Source organism: Pseudonaja textilis, chromosome 1, assembly GCF_049901715.1.
Source record: "Pseudonaja textilis isolate UNSWEBS1 chromosome 1, rPseTex1.2, whole genome shotgun sequence".
Lineage (NCBI taxonomy): Eukaryota > Metazoa > Chordata > Lepidosauria > Squamata > Elapidae > Pseudonaja > Pseudonaja textilis.
Window position 1 is genome coordinate 153,813,922 of NC_141990.1, and position 21,069 is coordinate 153,834,990.

A 21,069-nucleotide genomic window follows, 5' to 3' on the forward strand; every position below is an offset into this window, starting at 1 on the left:
AGTATTTCTATTCCAAAGGGAAAGGGAAGGGAAAGACATATTTTAAATTGTTCTTTATGTTCTTGTCTGCAATTCCTAAAAGTGTACTGCAAAAATGGATAAAAGCAGAATTTCCAGTTCCAATCAATTTTTAACGATTAAAACAATAAACTAGGAAAAGAAGATAATCATAACAGACAATTTTCTTAGGGCAGCTTTGTCCACCTTTATTATGGTACAACACCCTTAGTATGGTACAAATATTGATTAATTGTCTCATCATTATAAATTACATTCAAGAACTGGTGGGACCATAAAATAGAGAAAGTAATAGGAAATGGAAAAGGTAAAGTGCTCTGGGACTTTAAGGCATATGTCAGATTTAACAATTGTCACTAAGAAAGACAAAGTAGTCTGGAAAGTAGACATGGCAGTACCTAAAGACAGCAGAATAGAAGAGAAAGAACTAGAGAAGAGAACAAAATACAAAGACCTGTAAATAAAAATAGAATGATGCTGACAAAACAAAGCAAAGGTAGCTCTAATAGTAAAAGACACCGTGGGTGCAATCCCAAAGCAACTGAAGCACTGCTTGAACACCATTGGCATCGACAATTGCAAAAGACAGCTTTATTTGGAACAGCTTACATTCTGTGACGATATCTAACATCATAAAACATCACCATCTACCTATTCCATATCCTTGGGAAAGACCTGATAGTCTGAATATCTGGCTGACAAATCTATGTGAAAAAAACATTAACATAAATTACTATTTTTGCAATCAACCCCAATCTATTCTAAATGGTCTATCATTTACAAAATACCTTTGATACATAACTTCTAATCTTGTTAAATATCTTGTTAAAGGGTTCATTCCCTTAAAGGAGTAAGATAACTTCTCTTGGGTGTCCAAATATATTTTAGTTTTTAAGTGAGGATCTAAGTATGTGGTCCTTTCGATTAAATATATTTTACAATCAAAGAGGATATGTCTTAAAAAGCTGGCATACTACATATACACAGTCTTTATTTGAATGGGATACCATGCAACTTCCTGTATCTTATACTGGAATCTAGTTGTTCAAAGCATGATCTATAGAAAGCTCTTCTAAGATGTTGGGATATATAAGTTGTTAAATATTTTTCCCTCTGGGAGGCTGATTGTGTTAAAACATCCACTTCAAGAATTTAGCATGTTTAATCTTGGACATAAATAGCCAAGATTTGATTGGACTGGAAATTGGATAAAGAATACATATTGTGAGATGGGCAGTTCAAGTGCAAGGAGACATACTAAAAGTCTGCTCTTTGAAACACAATTGGGTAAGCTATTTGGGTCCATAAGCAATATCTTCTGCCAATGATAGTTACTTTAATTGCTTGGTGAAGTTTTGTAGAAGATATATTTAATTTTGCCCTTACTGCTGGAGTTGGCAGATTTGTCCACTCCCATGAAGCATTTCAGAAAAGTGAATGGTATCTGATACAATAATATATTGTATCCCTACAATATATAATGATTGGAACTATTTTGCCACTTGTAAAAAGAGTTGGTGGAAAGCTATGGTTGGTGACCTGCCTTATGCCCTTACTGCAACTGCCTTTAGCCCTTACAGAACTGCCCTTGAAATGTGGGATGTTTTAAAATTAAGTATTTTAAGCATGCAGGTATTATTTCCTGCTTTTTCATAAATTATATATATTGCTTTTAACTATTATACCACTGAAGTACATAATACTAAGAAAAATAATTAATACACAGCAACTATAAACCATGAGCTAAATCAAAGTCTTGTCTTCCCTCTATCCTTCAACTAACCTTGCTTGGCAACAAGATTTTCAATCTCACTCTTGCAGATTCAACAATCTAATCTGTAACAATATATTTGATGAAAATATATTGTTTTAAACTTGTTTTATGTCTCTGGAAATATCAAATATTCAGGGCATTATAGGGTAATTATTATTGCTCCAACACCAGGCTGCTTATCTGGCTGCGTTTTCAAAATAAGGTTTGGTTAATTTCTGGCTGGGTGTTTATTTTCTTACTTTAGAACAGGGTTGATATATATTTACATTTATTTATTATTTTTATCCTACCTTTATCATTTGTATAAATAACTCAAGGCAGCAAATGTACCTAATATTCCTTCCTCCTTCCACTTTCCCCATAGCAACAACCCTGGAGTTGGGCTGAGAGAGAGTTATTGACCCAAAGCCAACCAGCTGGTTTTCATGCCTAAGGCAGGACTAGAATGCACAATCTTCTGTTTTGTCTCCTGGTACATTAACCCCTACACCAAACTGGCTCTCTTATTTTTTTCCACTGGTTGCTTCATGTAATTCTTTTATATTGAACATAGTTTTCATACGTTTCTTTCATTGTATTTGTATTCTGAGTTTCTTTGGGTAAACAAAATCTATTGTCAAAGCCATTGTAGGAGAGCCATATCAGTCTATGGCAGCCACTATGGAATGGTTAAACTGAGGAAGGATCTCCATGCATCTGATGAAGTGTTCACAGCTAATGAAAGCTTATGTCTTTCTATAAAATGTGTTAATTAGAAAAGGTGGTACAAAACTTCTTGCAATTTTTGCCACCTACAGAAGCTCTTTTCAAGTAAAAGGCTATCATTACACTAGCAGACTCCATTCTCAGACCTATGAGCATAGGTTCTATTGAGATTCTGAATACAACTATTAGTTGCTTCACATTTTAAGCCTGCTAAACCATGGATTAAGAGTAGCTTGGTTTGTTCTCATATACTGATTGGCTAGAGATCTGGATTTTATCTGGATTTTCCTGCCTGTCATGATTATTGATATTAAAAGGAATGTATTTTAACATCTAATATTCTAATCACATTAACACAGAATATGAAATTCTCTAAAATTAGAATGATAGTAGTTCTGTATATTTAAAAGTTATGAACTTAAATAGTGAAAAGTTGAGAGAACTGATATTTATCTTAATATGGAATGTTTCATAAACAAGCCATCAATAATTTACTACATGTGGGCAGAGCATGTTGTTTTCTATAAAGTCCCAAATAGTTAGCATAACCAAGATAACAAGACCTACTTGGATTTCAGGAAGGTATTTTTAATGTTAATCTGGGCTAAAACCAAAATCTAAATAACTAAGAATAAATTCATAGTTTCAGTTATTCTGAATTAATTTAACATACAGCTTCTTTGAAACAATCTGTATTTCTTCAGTGGGTTGCCTGTTAGATAAACCACTTATTCAGCACTCGCTTTCCCACACCCCTGCATAATGAAAACTAGCAAACATGATGAAGGAAGCAAAATTGCTGCATGACAAACTTCTTCCCTTTCCTTTTGCTCTTATTTATTTAATTTATTTATCTGACTTATATAGTCGCCCATCTTACAAACAAGTGACACTGGGTGATGTACTACAAAATTAAAACAAATATCTAAAATCATTAACATTAACAAATATTAAAACATTAAAAACTATATAAACAGTTAAAATTAATAGGCGGAGGGATAATGTAATGAAGACATCTTATCTGTTCACCCATCTCCTGGGGTCTCCAGGCTTGCTGGCATAACCAATATCTCAGGGGCTGCCATGAAGAGGGAATCAAGCTATTCTCCAAAGCACCTGAGGGCAGGACAGAAGCAATGGGTGGAAACTAATCAACTTAGAACTAAGGAGAAATTTCCTGACAGTTAGAACAATTAATCAATGGAACAACTGGCCTCCAGAAGTTGTGAATGCTTCAACACTGGAAGTTTTTAAAAATATGTTGGATAACCATTTGTCTGAAGTGGTGTAGGGTTTCCTGCCTAAGCAGGGGGTTGGACTAGAAGACCTCCAAGGTCCCTTCCAACTCTGTTCTATTCTATTCCATTCCATTCCATTCCATTCCATTCTATGAAGGTCTGAAGTGAATAAAGCCATCCTCACCTCGGATAGGAGAGAAAGATTCCACAGTGCCAGTGCCACAGCAAAAAAGGCCCGCCTTCTAGGTCTCACCAATAGCTCCCTAGATAACAGACCCATTACTTACCCTTTCTGCTAGAACTGGTGAGACGGGTGGATGAAATCAGAGTGAGGCAGCCATATAACTGGTAGGATCGAAGCCATTCTTGTTCATACAATTTGCTTCAAAAGCAGGAACTTTTCATTCTTTGTCTAAGAGAAAAAGGCATTATTAAGTACCATTATCTATACAAAAGGAAGAAAGGAAATGTGTTGCAAAAAGTGGGGATAAGCTTTGTAATCCTATACATTTTATATAATTTAATAAAATGGATGTTCATAAAAAAACTTTCAAGGCAGTGTTATAAAAATAGCAGGAAGGTATATTCATTGTAATAATATTGTACTAAAATTAAATTATGCACTATACTCAGCTATACAATATGTATTGGAGTGAGTATCCTGGTTGCTATTAGTTATTAAAAAAATTCTGGCTAAGGCTAATTTTGGAAAGTTGGTAACAAAAACCCACCTGAAATTAATATAAAATAGTTGAAGAGCTATGCAAAATTAATATATAGTTAAAAGTAGTTCTAGTGGGTAACAAACTACACTATCTAATAGCTTGAGAACTCCATCCATGCTATCAATGTTCAGTGAAGCCATTATAGTTATTTTTTCAAAATTTCATAACCTGTCATCTTATTCTAAACTCTCAACACCATAAAGCATTAAAACTTTTGGATAAATCTTCTGAAATCATTGCTGTTTTGCATGTTTTCCTTTTCATAGCTTTTTAAACCACTTTGCTGAATTGTCAGACGACAGAGGATAAAGAGTTAATGTTCACTGAGAGAAAACAGTGGTAATTACTTTGATTTCAGTTTCTTTTGATGTGTATTCAGGGGATGAAGAGGTCAATAATATTATGACCATGCAAATAGAAAGGAGTTCTTTTTGGCCATAAAAAAACAGCAAAGGATTATTAAAGCATTAACCTTGATTTTTAATGGGCCTTGGTTGAGTGGTGAGATCACAATTTGGATGAGTCTGATTATTTACTAAATACAATACATAAATGCAACGGGTTCTTAACACCCATTGCACTCTGGCATTATCGCATTACTGCCATCCTTTGTTGCCTTGCAGACAGGAATATGAAAGCAATCTGTCATGTAGTGAGACTGGCTCCAGAAGCATTTCTCTGATAAGAAGACCCCCTGCCCTTTGCTTGTGTCTGGTCCAGTAGGCTTAGCCATGCGCTTAATCCCCAGAAAGTGGTTCGATTATTGCTGACCAGCAATAGCAAGATAGTTTTTTTCTACTCCCCCCAGCTATCAACCTTCCATTAATTCCTTAAGCAGAAATGTGGTGCAATCTATATTTCCTTGGCATGTGTCACCCAGATGGTGTAGTGTTCATGTTTTCAAATAATCATGCTCTGGAATAACATAGTTTGAATAATAAAAGAATAGAATAGAAGAAATAGAACTAAAAAATTCTCAAAAGCTGCATAAACTTTATATATCATGCTGTCACTCATCCATATTACTTGGCAAAAAGTATATCCCTTCTTAGAACAGTTGGAGTTCTTAACCCTGGAGGAAAATGTGTGTGTATATATATATATATATATATATATATATATATATATATATATATATATATATACTATTCATACATTGTAAATGAGCTTTTAGTGTTCAATGTTATATTTGAAATGAGTAGCCTTTTTCCAATACTTTTGGTCAGTATAGTGGAACTTAATACATAAGTAGCTTTAAATCCTTACACATAGGTCGATGCTGTCAAGCAACCATGACTGTACATTTTAGTATTGATTGGAGTCACAGCAATAAATTCCTCCTTAACTTGTATGCTTCCCTGTCCATATCTACAACCAGGAGTTTTACGAGTTCTCACAGACATAGAAATATAAAAGTGAAGAGAAATAACATGTTATCATGTATTTGTCAAATTTATAAAAAATAATCTCCAGATTGTTTCAAATTTAGTCTTACAGTAAATGCTAGCTTTGGGTGCAAAAAATGAAAGATTTTGTAATAACACTGATGCCAATCAAAAAAAAAAAATTAAAAGCTCATGTTGCAATCAAAATAACTGAAATGTGGGATTAGCACTCACAGTATGAGAAATACTTCACTGATGAGCAATGGTTTTAGAAAACACTTCAACAAAGCAAAATATATATCAATGTAAATTTGTGTGCATTTTTTAGTTAAACTGATTTCAGTCCATTCTTCCAAATTCATAAAAGCAGCATATCCTGAAAACATTTTTCACTAACTCAATAGTGATAGAGATTTTATTAATCACCTTCATTCTGGTTTGGAGGAAAAACATCATCAGCTAAAGGAGCTTTGAAAAGGATACCAGAAGCCTTATTCCCACCTATCTGCATCCTAATTCTTCTCATTCAATTCAATTCAATTCATTCATTCATTCAATGTAAATAGTAATCTATTAATAAATTTTATTTTCAGGCTAACAAAAAAAAGCAAGTGACCTGGGAAATAAAAAACTGCAACCCTTTTTTCAAAAACAATTGTTTTCAAACATACTTTTTTGTATATTTTAAAAAAATCTTTAGAATTACACTGTTCAATTCTGCACTGTTGCTCTCAAAGGCAGATAGAAAAAGAAACATTATTAAAGAATTTTTCATAGTCCAGCCCTTCAACTATAGGGATGAGCAGCTTGCAAACCAGTTCAAACCAATTCATTGGTTTTCAGTGATGCAATTATCTATGTTTCCCTATTAAAATCAGATTATCCCAGGAATTCAACTAGGCTTAATATATCTATTTTGCTTTTAAACATACAAATAACAGAGTGATGTCATTGCATGCCTTCTGTGATTCGGTAAGATCAACATTATTTTTAAAATGTTATTTGTTATTTAAAATGTTATTTGTGGTCACCGACGAGACTCTAAGATGATTGTCCTCTATCTAACAGCCCTCTTTCTTCTTATCCAAGTAAAAGAAAAAAAATCTCTTTTTCAACTGTATATGAGTAAAAAAATAAAGTACAGGTAGTTTTTGACTTAAAAGAGTTTGTTTAGTGACTGTTTGAAGTTACAACGGCACTGAAAAATAGTAACTTATGGCCATTTTTCATACTTATAACTGTTACAGGATCCCCATGGTCACATGATCAAAATTTAGGTCTTTGGCAACTGACTCATGACGGTTGCAGTGTCCCAGGGTCATGTGATCGATCACCTTTTGACTGTCTTGACAAGCAAAGTCAATGTGGAAGCCAGATTCATTTAACAACCATTTACAAACTTAACAACTGCAGAGATACACTTATCACTGTGGCAAGAAACGTAGTAAATTGGGGCAAAACTCATTTAACTGTCTCACTTAACAACAGAAATTTTGGGCTCAATTGTATTTGTAAGGACTGCCTGTAATCTACAATAGAAATAGCCTTCCTTTCTTTGTTCTAAAAAGCATTATGTTATTACTACTTGGCACACTCAGAGGCAGTTGGTTCCCTCCCCATGAGGATTTCGTTCCTCCTACTGCGTTGCTCTAATCCCATTCTGAAAATGCTTTCACATTCAAGTCATGGTTCATATACGTAGAAGAGCAAGGAAAGGAAGGACCTTTTCAGCAAAGCAAAGAAATAATGGGATTTGTGGAAAGATCAGACCCCCCTAGAGGCAAAAGAAGTGTTTGTAATAAACAGATGAGCAGGAAGACATGGGGGGAAAGTGCAAGGGCAGAATAGTGGAAGAAGAAAATAAATTTTGAACTGGTGGGAGAAAATCAGCAGCTGGGTAAAATAATGATTTTTTTTTAATGGAGTACAGTTTTATTGGGAAACTTGTGTCAACCAGAGTCCTTTGATGGGAAGTATTCCTCAAATCATATGGTGCCCTTTGTTTCTAGTAAAAAGGGAAATTATATTATCAACTAAGGCAGGGATATCAAACTCGTTTCATCATGTTGTCATGTGATGTGTCATGACTTTTTCCCCCTTTGCTAAAATGGGGATAAGTGTGGCCAGTGCGTGACACATCCAGCCTGTGGGCCGCAAGTTTGATATCTTTGAACTAATGTAAAAGCTTTCTTTCCAGTCCTAAGACTTTCTCTCATAAAGCTATAGATGCAATTTACATAGACTTCTGCAAAGCCTTTGATTCAGTGATACATGACAAACTACTGTTAAAAGTAAACACTTACAGCATTTCCGGATCCCTTCATAAGCGGATTACTGCATTTCTGTCAAACAGGCAACAAATAGTAAAAATAGGGAGCGCTATATCAAACCCTGCTCCAGTTAACAGCGGTGTCTCCCAAGGCAGTGTTCTAGGACCCACATGCTTTATACCCTATATAAATGACCTTTGCGATCACCTTATAAGCAACTGAGTCCTCGTCGCAGATGATGTAAAACTATTCAACACCACCAACAATGCTACTGTCCTTCAAAGCGACCTTGATTATGTGTCTGAATGGTCAAACAATTGGCAACTCCAAATCTCGACCAACAAATGCTCTGTCCTACACATTGGTAAAAAAAATCAGTACACCAAATACAAACTAGGTGGATATGATCTCGGTGACAATCCTCACTCTGTCAAGGACCTTGGAGTACTCATATCAAATGACCTAAGTGCCAGCGCTCACTAATAGCATTGCCAAAAAGGCTTTAAGAGTTGTAAATCTAATCTTACGAAGCTTCTCCGGAATTTATTTATTTTTTAATAAAGTTTTATTTAGGTTTTCACACATACAAAATACAAGTAAAACATCTTTTTTGAAAATAGCATGGTCCCGGGTTGAACTTCTTTATACAGACACAAAACTCAATTTCATGCTTCTTTTTGTATTCTATTCCATATCTTATACTATTCTACATTTCTATATAGTTTTTCCCCTCCTTTAATTTTCTCAGTTTTATTTTGATAATCACATCTCAATTCAAATCATTATATTTATACTTTTGTCTGTTCTGTTTCAATTTCATATTATCTTTTCTCATTAAACGAATTTTCTCCTGTAGTTACTTTATATCTTTTAAGTACATCCATTCAACTCTTATTTAAACTTCAATATATACCTTAAGGTTATGACCTTCAATATAATACATAATACATAACTTCCAATCAAATTCTGCTTGGTACATTCTTATAATACACACTATATTCTTTTAAAAAAGGATTATAAATATGTGTAATTATAAACCCTCATTCCATTCCAATTCAGTTCTATCATTAATAATCATTAAAATCTTAACATCTTTAACATTTCTTTTCAATTAAATATCATACTTCCTTAAAGACATGTATAATATTCATTTTGTTACATTTATTTATTGACAAGCATTCCACTGTATTAACGATAGTTATTTTATCAAACATTTTAATCATACATTGTTTCATATTTTCTAAAATTATTTCTGTTTTTAATATAACAATACTATCTTATGTACCTTTGCAGAATCCCTTTTTCCATTAAATTTTCACCCATTATCTCTAAATAGGCCCTGTTTCTCTATATTTTGTTTCTGTCCTTTATAACTTCTTTTCCTTTCTTTCTTCCCTCTCATCTCCCTCCCCTTTATACCCCCTTGTCTCTCTACTTCTAATTCTCTCTTTTGCATTTCTCTCTTCTGTTGCTTTCTGATTTTATACTTATTTTTCCCTCTATTTTTTTTTGGGGGGGGGGAGTGTTTTTCCCAATCTTAAACTTTCCATTCTCTTTCCCTCCTTTCCTCCCCCCCCACCTAAGATTACTTGTTAATTAAAGATGGCTTCTTCTTTGTCGCAATCTTCTTGTTCTGCAGGCATTTCTTGTTGCTTCCATAGTTCCATTTCTAAAAACTGAAATACGAAGCCAAAAGAACCTCTCCCTTGTGCATCTTCTTTGTACTTTTTAAGTTCCATTTTCAGTTTTTCTAAAAGTGGAGCCATTTTAAACAGTTTTAAACAGCCACCCAATTGATTTTAGTCATTCAAATACAATAACCAAAAATCCAGATATCATCAAGTAATCCAAATAGTCCCAAGCTGTTTCTTATTTCTTTTTCCACTTTCTCTTCCTGGGGTTTTTGTTGCGATGTTTCTGTTAAAATGTATCTCTTGGAAGTCTTGTTGAGATTTTGCTGTAAATTCTTTTTAATTCCAGGCAGTCTCCTCCCTTCCAGATCCTGCCCTTTTATTCTTTTTCTCTCCTTTCCTGTTTTCAAAAGCTTTTAATTATCCAGAAATCTTTATTATCTCTTTGACTTTTTATTTTCAGCATTAAATGCCTATTAATGTCAAAACCAAATCTTTTCCCTTTTCTCTCTACTTCGCAGCTTAAAAATCTTCTTAGAGAACAATGTTATTGTTTTTTAATAGTTTCAATTCCAGGGTACCTTATTTGTTGCTTTTGACCCGGTCAACCAAAACTTTCTCTTCTTATCTTCTTCCTGCACATTCTTTTCTGGTCGAGTTCTTCTTTGTGGTGGCCATTTCTGACCACCGCTACAACTGCCTTCAGGAAAAGGAGTAATGGCCAACTTCTTCACCACCTCTACAGGATGGCTTAGCCCCGAAACCAGCCGGTTCGGGGCACTCCAGCAGCGAGCACGGATCGAAGCCTTGCAGAGACGAGGTTTCGGTCTGTCGCCGAAGAAACTCAAACCGCAAGTCAGCTTCCCTGGAAATATTGAATTGCTAACTAGAGCATACAAAACTTTTGCTAGACCAATACTCGAATACAACTCATCCATCTGAAATCTGCACTGTATATCAGACAGATATATTGTATATCCAAAAGTATTTCACAGGAAGAGTACTACACTCCTCTGCTCGCAACAGGCTTGAGATTTTGGGCTTGGACAACCTTGAACTATGCCACCTACGTTTGGACTTAAGCATAGCACACAATTATCTGCTACAATGTCCTTCCAGTCAATGACTACTTCAGCTTCAACCGCAATATAAGAGCACATATCAGATATAAACTCAATGTTAACCGCTCCAAACTTGATTGCAGAAAGTACAACTTCAGCAACAGAGTGCTCAATGCCTGGAATGCACTACCTGACTGTTGTTACGTCCTCTAACCCTCACTCCTTTAACCTCAAACTATCCACTTGACCTTACCCCATTCCTAAGAGGTCTGTAAGGGGCATGCATAAGTGCACAATCGTGCCTACCGTCCCTGTCCTATTGTCCCCATTTATTTGTACCTATTTCCTGTATTCTTACTCATGTTTATACTTATACCTATTATCTTGTAAGCAATTGACAAATCAAATAAAATAAGAATAAATAAATTTGCACATGATTTAATTCCTCTAATTCATGATTATTATTTTTTAAGGAGAGGGAAATTTGCATCATCTCATCCAGTAGCATTCTTTCATTTTCCCAGTGTAAATTATAATGCATGTACCTTATATGTATACCTTCATACACACATCTAACATCTCTTGGCTATTAAAATGTAACAGGCTTTCTTGCACATTTAAAGAGATGTTACAATTTTGTATGACTTTATGTATGTATATGTTATGCACACAAAAAATACTCCATGAAAAAGTATTTTGCAGACTCTTGAATGTTCTGAAGGTTTGTACATCTCTGCCACTCAGTATAAATCAGAGTGTCATTTGAGGCCTACTGATATGTAAAGAGAATCTGAGTAAACAGACAATACTAAAGTTTGGCCTTATTTCATTTATTTTGTAAACAAAATAATTCAACATCCAATGTGCAAGTGTGAAAACCGTTCACAGTATAATTAATTCAATTAAAGGAATAACTAAGACTTAGGTGACATTTCAATAAACAATAAGGATTGATTTGGGCCAGCCTTGTCCTCTACACACGGTTTGGCTACCATCATCACAGGGAAATTTGTACCACATGGTATCTAGGGGCACAAAAATATATATTTGAAGGCCTCATAAAAAACCAACTGATAATTATCAATCTGGAAAAATATGCAAACTCATTTTAAACATTCTGGTCTCAACCAATCAATATCAGATACCATCCTACAATATGATTTGGAACAATAGTGAATCTTCCCAAAAGCGGCCACCTTGTCAGTGCCACAAAAAAACTATTGAGGAAACCGCAAAAAAACTCAGAAAAATATCTGTGGATCAGCAGGCATCATTTCCCTTGACTCTACCAGGAGAAAAGCAGAGAGAGTAAAATGGGATTCAAAAGAAAATGGCAACATAGAAACCTTTGCTTACAAGAATATTTTTCTTTAAATGTAATGAAAAACACCTGGATGACCCCAGGCTTCTGGAGGAATGTTTTAAGGACAGATGAATTCAAATTGGATTTTTTTTAGGCTATATATGTAATTTTAACTGTTAGAAGTCAAATACTGCCTTTCACATGCCAACTGGCAGGCATCAAAGGGTCATAGTTTGGGTATGGTGGTTGGGCTTGGATCAGTTGCCATTACTGAAGATATTAGGAGTTCTGCTCTGCACCAAAGAATTCTGCAAGAGTTTAAGCCTGAGCAAATCATGCAGGAAGATAGCTATATCAAACATATAAGCCAAGTTGACAAGATAATGGTTCAAGAACAAACTCAGTTTCTGAAAATGGCCAAGTCAAAATCCAGACCTAAATTCCATAGATATGTTCAGAACCTGAAATTACCTACTATTTCATGCTCAGATGCTACTCAGTTGAAGCAGTTTGCTATAGAAGAATAGGCCAGCTTTTGTATCTAGTGAATTAAAACACTAATAACCAATTAGAGGAAGCTTTTGCTTGCAGTTTTTGGAGGTAAATGTGTGTATGTTACTGCAGTGGTCCTCAGCCTTTCCAGCTTTATTAACTAACAGCAACAGCAATGAGAGGGCACAGTTTCATGCGTGCGCCATCCACTTGCACAAATGGAGCTTTGTACACTCATGCGCTCACCCAACATGGCATGGTTCTCAATGGGCCATGGGCCAATACTGGGTTGAAGACCAGGGGTGGGGCACCCCGCGTTACTGAATCTAAACAGTTTATTTATTTATTTATTTTGCACTTGCACTTTATATGTTGGTTAATTTAGGTTACAGTATTACATAAATGGAACACGAACCAATCTTTAATAGTAAGTATTAGTTTACTTAAACTCTCTTCATGTATCAATGAGACCCTCATGAAGCTGTGATAATATTCATATGCAAAAGTTCAGAACATCCTAACCATACATGTGGTGGTCTCTCATGGAAAAGATGAGACACAAGCGAGTGTTCTTGGGATGAGAGCCCAGAACAAAAATCCAGCGCTCCCTTTTATTGAGATTTTTGTACATGGTAAACATAGCAAGCATAATCACATGATGGGTTACAATAGTTCAGATATAGTATAGACTTGTGTATTGCTGTCTGAGACTTGTGTATTGCTGTCTGAGCTGTTTCCTAGTTCCTTGTGTTTATTCTTATCGTTCTCATTGTGAAATTTCCTTACACTATCTCAGTGACCTTTAAACAAGCATGTATGTACAAAGTATTAGATTGATCATTACCCAAACCCAAGCCAAAGTTTTATTCCCACACATACATGTCTATAGTATGTATATATTTATACACTCATCCAAACAATATACACATACTCTCACACACCTTAGTATAGTGAGAATCACTGCAAATGTAGCACTCAAGACCCACTTTCTTACATCTAAGAAATAGCACTATCATAACAGAACACAGCCAAGAGTTCTATACTTTCCACTCATATTCAGACTTTTAATACTTTTTGGAAGACCGTCTCTTTTGTTTATGTTTTATATATTGAAACTGAGGAGAAAAAATAATTGTCTAAATGTATTTGACTGGCACATTATAAATCCAAAGTTACCTTTATTCTGCTGTAATCCTAGATAATTCTGACATATTTTGAGTTATTGCTATAAATGAAATGCTAAGACTGAGAACTGATAAATAACTTATAGGACATGCTGAAAGCAGTGCTATCAGTGGACTTGAAATATGAAATAATGTTTAGGCATAATATTTAGGTTTTATATATTTATTTTGGTATGTAAAATAAATCCCATGTACTGTATTTGCTTGGTAATTTCACATTTGCCCTGCATTTTTTCTTACTCAGGTATCTTACATTGATATACCAGGACTAGGAAGCAGAAGGATGAAGCGTCATTTGACAATAAATAACATACAGAATATGGTTATTTGCTGGTGGTCTGCTGCAAAGGATGAACTTTGGCCTTGGTCCCCAGTGTCTAGCAAAAGAGAGAGAGCCAACTTGCTACTCCTGAAATATGAACATGGCAACTTAGAGGTAATCCTTTAAATCTCTAAATTGGATATTGTTTTACCCATTTAACTAAAAAGGCTCTGGAGTAATTTTGTTGCAAACAAGTAAATCCCTGCTCTGGGTTTCCAGCCTAAATGATGCAATGTAAAGGAAAAAGGGAAGGAAGGTCTAATATGGGGAAACTTCTCATAATGACCAGTTTAAATTAGTGCTACATCAAAATACTTCAGTCCAAATGTGGCAGATATTGAAACTTCCCTAGAGTTATTAGGAATTATGTCTTTGTTAAGATGTAATTCCTACTAATTTTTTTTCAATGTATTTGAGGAATCTTATTGTAAGGTTCATTTGATTGAAGGATTTTAGAGGTGGGTTACAGAAAACAAATGTTCATCCCGGTTCAGTAGAAATTGAATTCAAAGAAAAGAAGAGTCAAATGGAGTTGGAATCTCATGAAGCTTCTCAACTCTTCCTGTGAAATAGTACATGAAAGATTCATTACCTCATGTTGATCTGATACTTTACCTGAGATAATTTATTTAGTTATTTAGAGAAGCATTTACTTTTACATGGATAGAGTGATTTAATTTTCTTAGTTTCTTTTTTGGATATCTCCATTTAGATGGGGTGGGTAACAGTTAAAATATGGTTCCTTCAGATTCTGGTCTTTTAAAGTATTAAGTGCCAGTTAAAAATATTATTTGGTTTTTGATGAGTTTTAGAATATCATTCACATTTTCAACTCTTATTTATTAGCATGAATATTTTTATTATTTACTATTTTAATATTGTTTTGTTTCTATGTTTACATTTGCTGAACCTAAAGGGAAAGTTATGAAATACATTGCATCAGCATAGTTTAATCTGTTTAATATAACTGAGAAGGGACTAATAAATGTTCCCTGGGGTATTCCTACTTTTATTGGAACTTTTTAAAATAGAAACAGTATAATTAAATATTTCTTAGATCGATGAGTATGCGTATGCATTATAAAATAAAATAATTATATTCTCCCATGAACTGTTCAGAGCATCCAGATATGGGAGGTGCTTCAGTCTCTTCTGGAAAGGCTGGGCTTAAAACTCCGGGACGCTCCTCCTCCTCCTCGGGACTCCTCCTCAGCGTCCCCCAGTTTTAGCTCAGCCTTCTTGGTAAGAGGTTGTGCACTCCCTGACTGGAACGGCTTTGCTCAAATTCAGGTTGGATCTTTAAAACCCTTCACCATAATTCGGCTTTCCCATCGATCTAGATAAAAACGAACAATTCTAAAACTCACTTTCCCTCGTAAATTAACGGAGCCTGCTACTTCGCAGGCAGTTTGAGGCTCTCGCCTCACAAATTAGCCTTATCTACCATTCTAATCACTTTCCCTCGTAAATTAGCATAGCCTGCTACCCCTCAGGCAATTTGAGGCTTTCACCTCACAAAACAGCCTTATCTTCCATTCTGATCACTTTCCCTAGGAAATCAGCGGAGCCTGTCAATCTGCAAACAGCCTGAGGCTTTCGCCTCAGCAAAAAGCCTTATCTGCCTCTCCGATCGTCAGATTTGCGATCAGATCGGAACATTCACAGCCGCGGCTTTCCTGCTTTCTCCTGACAGCAGCATTCAAATAACAGTTAGGTCAGCAGCAGCAGAGACTTTCCAGACGGCTCAGGCTTGACATCAGTGATTCCGCTTCCCGCCCTTTCCAACGGCTACCTCAATTTCACGCCTAATTGTAACAGCCTCCATTTCTCGTTTGTTTCCCTTGCTGGGGACCGAGAAAGCAATTATCACAGCCTCCTTTATCGCTGGTTTCCCTTGCTGGGGACCAAGACATTAACTGTCCATTGTGCCTTCCCTGGATATAGCTATTCCTCTGGCTAACGTGGAACTAAACGGCTACTTATTTACAGGCATTTCTGTGTATTTGCCTTCGGGACCATTTAATCAATCGGAAATTTAAAGTGACAGTTATATTGCGGGGCGTTGTCTCTGACAGGCAAGGAGGCACATCAGAGCCTGTAATAGCAGGGTTTCCCTTGCTGGGGACCCTGATATACCGTTCTCCATTTAATCTCTTATTACCATATATATTCAGTCTTAACTTCCTGGAGGACCTTTCTGATATCAACCGCAAGGGATATCGATAGCAATATCAATAATAATCATAATAATTTTTTTAAAAAATTAAATTTACACTCAGAGGCAAGACAATCCATCATACAAAATGGACCGTGACAACGCTTTCCGCTCCAAGTCCAGTAAGCCCCGTGACAAGCCTGTGGGTCCCAAAAAGGCCTCTAAGGCAGCAGGTAAGGATGCCCATAGAAGGCACCTAGCATTGGAAAGACAATTGCAAAAACAAGCCAGGGAGGCGGACAAGATAGCCCTGACTGATCAGAACCCAAACCCATTGATGGGGCCCTTGGACTTATCTACCCAGCCCAGACAGGCTGTTCCTAGACAAACCCCCATAGGTACATCTCCTCCATTGAGCACTACCTGGCCAATTCCTGAGGCAACCTTCACCCCTACGGCCGCCGGCCTAAGACAGGAAGAGGGATTACCTGAGTCTATTCTCATCGAAATGAGGCAATGGATGGAGATGGCCATTCAAAGGGGCATTGCGGCTGGAGTTCAGCAATCTATTTGGACCAGACACTTTTCGACCACTTCAGATGCGGGATCCCTATCCGTCCGCTCCTTTGGGTATACCCAACAACATAAATCTCAGGTATTCTCCAATACGCCTAACATACCGGCCCAGGACCTTTGGGAGGAGGTGGACTTTGAGGACCAGGAGGTTTCCATGGAGGGGGGCTCGATCCATCAGATGGACTTGGATCTGTCAGAGGCGGACCCGCTAGAACGGGGAATGTCGGATGACGAAGGCCTCATTCCAGACCAACCTACCTTTTCTGGCCTTTTTCATCCACACCTCTTTAAATCTTTACTGTTCAAGGCAAAGAACACCATTAAGCTAGGCACAGCAAACACTCATCCATTACCAACAGTCTCAGGATGAATCCCAAGACCTAATATTCTCGCAACCGACTAATGAGGCGGAAACTATCCCTGTCCCTCGTATGTTTGCTGATTTAGTGCAAAATCAATGGGCATCAGCAGCATCATACCCAGCCCCAACAGGGTACGATAAGCAATATTTTAATTTGGCACCAGGGTTTGCAAAATTTTCTCAAGATGCCCGAGGTGGATGAACCCATTGTGGCACTGGCCTCTTCTTCCACCTTCCCTAACGAGGCCGAGGAAGCCCTGAGACCAGAAGAAAAGAGGGCAGAGTTAGCACTCCGTAGGGCGCATGTTTCTGATGCTTGGGCCATTAAGGCAGCTACAGCTGTGTCCGTTTTTACACGTGCCTCCCTCTGATGGCTCTCCCACCTGAGGGATATATTGCCGGTGTCAAATGTCAGAGCTCACCAGGACATAGCTAAAATTATCACAGCTGCAGAGTTCTCCGCCGAGGCCACTTTTAATGCAGTCAAATTCTCGTCTAGGGCCATAGCATCTCACGTATCAGCACGGAGACTGCTATGGCTCAGACATTGGCAGGCGGATACCAAGCATAAATGCAAGTTGGCATCAGCCCCAATATTGGGGGATAAATTATTTGGCAGTGTCTTGGAGCCCCTCCTTATAGAAAATAGAAACAAGAAAAAAGTGCTTCTCCCTCTTTTTCGTAGGTCTGAAAACAGAATGCCTCAGTCATTTCGAAGGGGTTCCTTTCAGTCCTACTATCAGGGCCCCTACGTTCCCAGATCTCAGAGAACATCAGGCTACAGGCTCAGTTTTAGACAGGATAGACCTGAATCCTCCGATAGAGGTCAGCGGGGAGGCCAAAATAGTAGAAACCCCAGAGGCACTAGAGGCCAATTTTTTCGTCGCCCCAAGTGAGCCCTTGACAGCAGTTCCCATTGGTGGGTGGTTAAAACTGTTTGCCGATCAATGGGACAGCTCGACTTCTGATGCGTGGGTCAGGGACACTTATTAGGTTTGGTTTGGCGCTGGAGTTTCAATCTTCCCCCCCGAACTTTTTCATTAGGAGCCCTAGGTCCACGGACCCCATTAAGAGGGCGTTGATGCGGGAGGCTATCAATCATCTTCTGAATATTTGGGCCATTAGAGAGGTCCCATCTGAACAGCGAGGTCAAGGCTGTTACTCTCTATTGTTCGTGGTCCCAAAAAGTTCGGGGGGCTGGAGGGCAATTCTGGACCTCAAGCACTTAAACAAATCATTGGTTTATCGGAAATTCAAGATGACTGCTCTCTAGTCCATTCTGCTTAGCATCAGAGAGAACGATATCATGACCTCTATAGATCTCACAGAAGCTTATCTACATATACCAATCAGACCTGCCCACTACAGATATCTTAGATTTTGCTATTGTGATCGGCACTATGAATATATCGCCCTGCCATTCGGTCTGGCTTCAGCTCCTAGGACTTTTACCAAGGTCCTTGCGGCGTTGGCTGCCTCACTCAGGATAAGATCTGTCCACTTACAATGTTATCTGGATGATATTTTAATTTTGTCATCTTCCAGACATCAAGCAAAATTAGATACCAAGTTTACTCTGGAGACCCTTCAGGGTCATGGTTTTTCTATAAATTGGGATAAAAGCCACTTGATCCCCTCAACTAGGCTAGTTCATTTGGGGTCAGTGATAGATACCGTGGAGGGCAAGGTCTTTCTCTCTCAGAACAGGTTAAACAGTATTCAGTCTTTGGCCAAAGAAATCAGGGCCTTAAGGAGGGTTTCCCTGGCATTGCTGTCTCAACTGTTAGGGAAATTGATTTCTTGTATTTCCATTGTGCCTTGGGCTCGATTCCATTCTGGAGAGCTGCAATGGTTCCTGCTACCTTTCCAGCGATCCGGACATCTGGATAAAGGTACCGCACAACGTTCTCCGATTGCTGCGCTGGTGGTCAGACAAAATCATAAACGGGGGGTATCCTTTCAAGGAACCTCACAGGGTAACGATCACAACTGATGCCAGCCTGGTAGGATGGGGAGTTCACTTCCAATCCCACACTGCACAAGACATTTGGATTATTTCCGAACAATCATAAAGCATCAACCTGTTGGAACTGCGAGTAGTTCACCTGGCTTTACGCAATTTTCTACCCCTTTTCCATTCATGCCACATTCTGGTCTTGACAGACAAGACCACAACCAAGGCCCACTTAAACAGACAGGGGGGTACTCATTCCAAACTTCTGGTGCTGGAGACAACCAAGTTGTTCAAATGGGCCGAGGCCAATCTGTCTTTGCTCAAGGCAGAACACATAGCAGGGGCATTAAACACACAAGCAGACTGGCTCAGCAGGGCCACGATAGATCAGGCAGAGTGGCGCCTACACCTGTCTGTCTTCCGGAAAGCAGTGTGGAGGTTTGGGCAACCGGTGATCGATCTATTTGCCTCTCCTCTAAACACCCAATTGCCCCGGTATATTTCAAGGTACCTGACTCGGGGTGGAGGCCGTCAATGCCCTGCGATGTTCGTGGCCTCCCGGACTTCTATATGTTTTTCCTCCACTCCTGGTGATACCCAGGTTGATCCAGAAGTTATTGGAGGAACGAGCGGAATTGATATTGGTTGCCCCTTACTGGCCCAGGCGAACGTGGTTCGCAGATTTACAGGACCTGTCGAGAGAACAACCTTGGAAAATTCCACCATCAAAGGTTTCCCTCTCCCAAGGGCCGATACTTCACCCGAACCCACAATGGCTCAGTCTAGCCGTATGAAGGTTGAGCGGAGCCATTTAAGGGCCCAACAAATTTCAGAGGATGCTATTGCCACTATTCAAGCATCTAGACGGGCCTCAACAAATCGTATATACGAAGCCATGTGGTCAGCTTTTTGTCGCTGGTGTCGGGGGTCCAACTGCTCCATCAATAGGACAATTATTGGGTTTTTTACAGGAGGGGTTGACCAAGGGCCTATCTCCAAATACGTTACGTAGACAGGTGGCGGCTTTAGCCTCGGTGATAACCTGGGGTGACCTCTGTTCCATAGCACACCATCCACATGTCTGCAGTTTTCTCAAGGGTGCTGCAAACTTACAACCTCCTGTAATTCACTGCTATCCCACCTGGGAATCTCAACAAGGTGTTAACCGCTCTTAAAACTGGTCTGTTCGAGCCTCTAAGAACCACTAGCCTTAAATTCCTGACATATAAGGTGGCCTTCCTAATTGCAATCACATCAGCTAGAAGGATTTCCGAATTGGCGGCATTGTCAATGCGTAAGGACCTGTGCGTGTTTCATGCAGACAGAGTGATTCTCCGTTTGGATCCATCGTTAACTCCTAAAGTAAATTCAACCTTCCACAGAGCGCAGGAGTTGGTCCTTCCAAATTTCTGTCCAAAACCAGCTCATAGGCTGGAACATCAATGTCATAGACTTGACGTGCGAAGGGCCTTACACATCTATCTAGACCGCACAGCGGCATTTCGAAAATCTGAGGCTCTATTTCTATCCTTCAACCCATCCACCTTAGGACAAAAGGTGTCGCCCACGACCATCGGTAGATGGTTGAGTGCCACCATAGCTAAAGGTTATGAATGCCAGTCCATTTCAGTTCCTAGGGGCATTACAGCCCACTCAACAAGGAGTGCAGCAACGTCAGCAGCATGGGCCACACAGGCCTCCATAGATGAAATTTGCAGAGCGGCAGCTTGGGCTTCACCATCTCCCTTTGTCAGAAATTATAGGATTGATACCTATGCCTCAGCAGACGCTTCATTTGGCAGAAGAGTCCTGCAGAGAGTCCACAAAGTATAGGAGTGGATTTCAATCCAGACGGAGTCCCTCCCTAAGGACAGGCCAAGCTTTGGTATGTCCCATATCTGGATGCTCTGAACAG

General features: G+C 38.3%; 1 protein-coding gene and 1 long non-coding RNA gene across 3 annotated transcripts in view; one reads left to right on the forward strand and one right to left on the reverse strand.

Annotated features, from left to right (window-relative positions):
- Positions 1 to 21,069, forward strand: part of WDPCP (WD repeat containing planar cell polarity effector) — a 179,850-nt gene that overhangs the window by 58,536 nt on the left and 100,245 nt on the right. For both annotated transcript variants that reach the window (XM_026712893.2, XM_026712894.2), the window contains exon 9: positions 14,031 to 14,222. In XM_026712893.2, the coding sequence (XP_026568678.2) occupies positions 14,031 to 14,222 (192 nt within the window). The remainder of the gene's footprint in view (positions 1 to 14,030; positions 14,223 to 21,069) is intronic.
- On the reverse strand, positions 3,585 to 5,787 carry LOC148127876 (uncharacterized). The gene is made up of 3 exons (XR_015741180.1): positions 5,727 to 5,787; positions 4,023 to 4,147; positions 3,585 to 3,613 (listed from the first exon to the last, which is right to left on the reverse strand). It is a non-coding gene; the product is annotated as an uncharacterized LOC148127876 (long non-coding RNA).